This window comes from Bidens hawaiensis, unplaced genomic scaffold (assembly GCF_021521415.1).
Source record: "Bidens hawaiensis isolate Kalapana, Puna unplaced genomic scaffold, B.hawaiensis_p1.1 tig00015188_1, whole genome shotgun sequence".
Classification (NCBI taxonomy): domain Eukaryota; kingdom Viridiplantae; phylum Streptophyta; class Magnoliopsida; order Asterales; family Asteraceae; genus Bidens; species Bidens hawaiensis.
This window is the reverse complement of record NW_027492346.1, coordinates 571,463-573,963: the sequence shown is the minus strand read 5'-3', so window position 1 is coordinate 573,963 and position 2,501 is coordinate 571,463. Positions and strand designations below refer to the sequence as shown.

At 39.2% G+C, this 2,501-nt stretch overlaps 1 protein-coding gene across 1 annotated transcript; it reads left to right on the top strand.

Moving 5' to 3' along the window:
• Nucleotides 1-770: 770 nt before the first annotated feature.
• Nucleotides 771-1,950, top strand: LOC143548489 (uncharacterized). The gene has a single exon (XM_077039642.1). It carries the CDS (start codon nt 801-803, stop codon nt 1,710-1,712), a length of 912 nt encoding a protein of 303 aa, XP_076895757.1. The 5' UTR covers nt 771-800; the 3' UTR covers nt 1,713-1,950.
• The last annotated feature ends 551 nt before the right edge of the window (nt 1,951-2,501 follow it).

Here is a 2,501-nt window from a genome sequence, read left to right as displayed (position 1 = left end):
AATGTTTGTTTGCTTATGTTTGTTCATTAAAGGTTTTTTAATACTTTTTGATTGTTTTTTTTTTAAATTTATCATATAGATATAAGCAAAATTATTAACTATAAAATATATCTAATGATTATTAAGTGATAAATTATATGTAAAGCTAACATATGAATATGAATGCTAAAGATATATATTTAGAAGGGTGTGGTACTTGGAAAATCCCAAAATCAAAAAAAGATCTATCTTTCTTTTCACAAAATGCTTAACACGATTAGATTCTTTCATGATTCTTTGCCTGTCCCAGCTGATGTTTCTACTCCCAGCGAGAGAAACCTCTCATAGCTGAGGTTGTTCAAATAAATGTTCTAATTCCAGGGTAAGACACCCGTATAGAACTGGGAAAAGCCCTAGTTGTATCCATGCTCGCCATCTAATCGTATATCATGGCAACACAAACTTGGTATCCGGACTGAACCGTTGACCCTGACTATTCTTGGTTACCCGAATTAAATAAAACATTGTTTGTGTTCATTTGTGTTCGTTGAATTAACTGTTTGTGAACCGATCTTTTGTCCGATAAAAGCTTGATGGATGAACATGAACAAGACCTTTTTCAGTTTGGTTTGGTTCAGTTCAGTTCGTATACAGCCCTAAGTTGTTGCCTAAATCTAGTTGAATGAGTTTGTCTTTCTGTAATTAGTCAATAAACAAGTTAGATAATGAAACAAGAAAAAAGCGACAAAACCTTCTAGTAATATCCTAACCAAATTACATGGTGTTTCAGGCCATAATCATACATTCATAATCGAGTTTAAATGAGTGGTGCTTCTACTTCATGCAGCTTAAAAGCTGCATTTTCACACTGTGTACAACAAGTCAGAACCTATGACTACCATCACTATCTCTGCCTACTTGAACTACCTGCATGCATACGCAGGGCCGGTTTTGCTCTGCGTGCCTTTAATGTTGAAACATCTCGAGCAATGGACGTTGCTTCCGACCCCAAAATTGGGTTGATGCGTCTTCTTTGGTGGCAAGATGCCATTGACAAAATCTTCAAAAACAAAGTTATTGAACATCCAACAGCCCAGGCTCTTGCATCTGTCATATCTGAGCAAAAAGTTAGCAAAATCTGGTTGAAACGGTCCGTTGAGGCGCGTATAAATGATGCTCAAAGGGGTGTTGATGATGTTTACCAAACAGTTGAAGAGCTGGAGAAATATGCAGAAGATACATCTTCAACTATATTGTATACGACTCTTCAAGCAGGCGGTATAACATCCACTGCAGCAGATCATGCAGCTTCACATATTGGGAAGGCGAGTGGATTGCTTTTGCTTATTAAGTCACTTCCTTATCATGCGCACCGTAGCCACCAGTTTAGTTACATACCGGTTAAAGTGGCTGAAAAACACGGGTTGGTTTTAAAGCAAGGTGAGAAATTGGAGATAAGAATGGATTCACGTGAGAGACTTAGTGAAGCGGTTTTTGATATGGCATCAACGGCTAATGCTCATTTGCAGAAGGCTCAAGCCTTGGTGGAAATCGTGCCTAAAGAGGCTCGATCGGTTCTTTTGCCTGCCGTGGGGTCGCAAGCTGTTTTGGATTCTTTGAATCGGGTGGGGTTTGATGTGTTTGATCCCAGGTTGAATCGAGGGATTTTGGGTGTGAATCCGTTGGTTTTTCAGTTGAGTTTGAAGTGGCATTCATGGAGGGGTGTGTACTAATGGATGTTTTTACAGAGATTGTTTTGGACCATTTTTGGTGAGTAAAATAACACAGGCATTTGGTACTGATTATAGAAGGATGTCTTAAGAATGTTTATTCATTTGTTGTTTATGATGTTATGGCATGTAACAGTTGTTTTATGACTCAAGTTGCCTATTGTTCTTCTCCAAACATAGAATCATTTGAATCAACTTAAATTATATAGTGAATCTATTTGAGTCTACTCAATTTATACAATATCTCTTGCCATTAGGATGTGTTTACATGCGGGAAGAGTGTGCAGGGGTTGAGGTGGCACCTATGTGATCACAGGGAACACTGCACGCTCCTCATCACTCGCTTTTGCATTTGAGAAGTAATCATCATCATCATCGTACTCAGTATATCCTGCCAATAGCAAAGCTATGGTAGGGTCTGAGGAGGGTAAGATGTAGACAGCCTTACCTCTACCCCATAGGGATAGAGAGGCTGCTTCCGGTGAGACCCCCGGCTCGATAGTAGTTTTGCATCAAGCCTTGGATATAAGGCACATAACACTCAATCATCGGGACATCGGCTGATTGGTGCATGTACCCTTGTCTTTCGGCTATCAACGCCACCACATGATGCCTGATTAATCTTCCGTCACTTTTAACGTTATTTTCACGAGATTAGTAAAATAACGTCAAAATTAGTGTAATTTCACTTTTGCCCACCCGTGGGTTCACACATATATACATTATATGCGCGCACCGCAAGCAGGGCGTGCATTTGAGAAGTAATTCTATTTCAATATTCAACACTGTGAA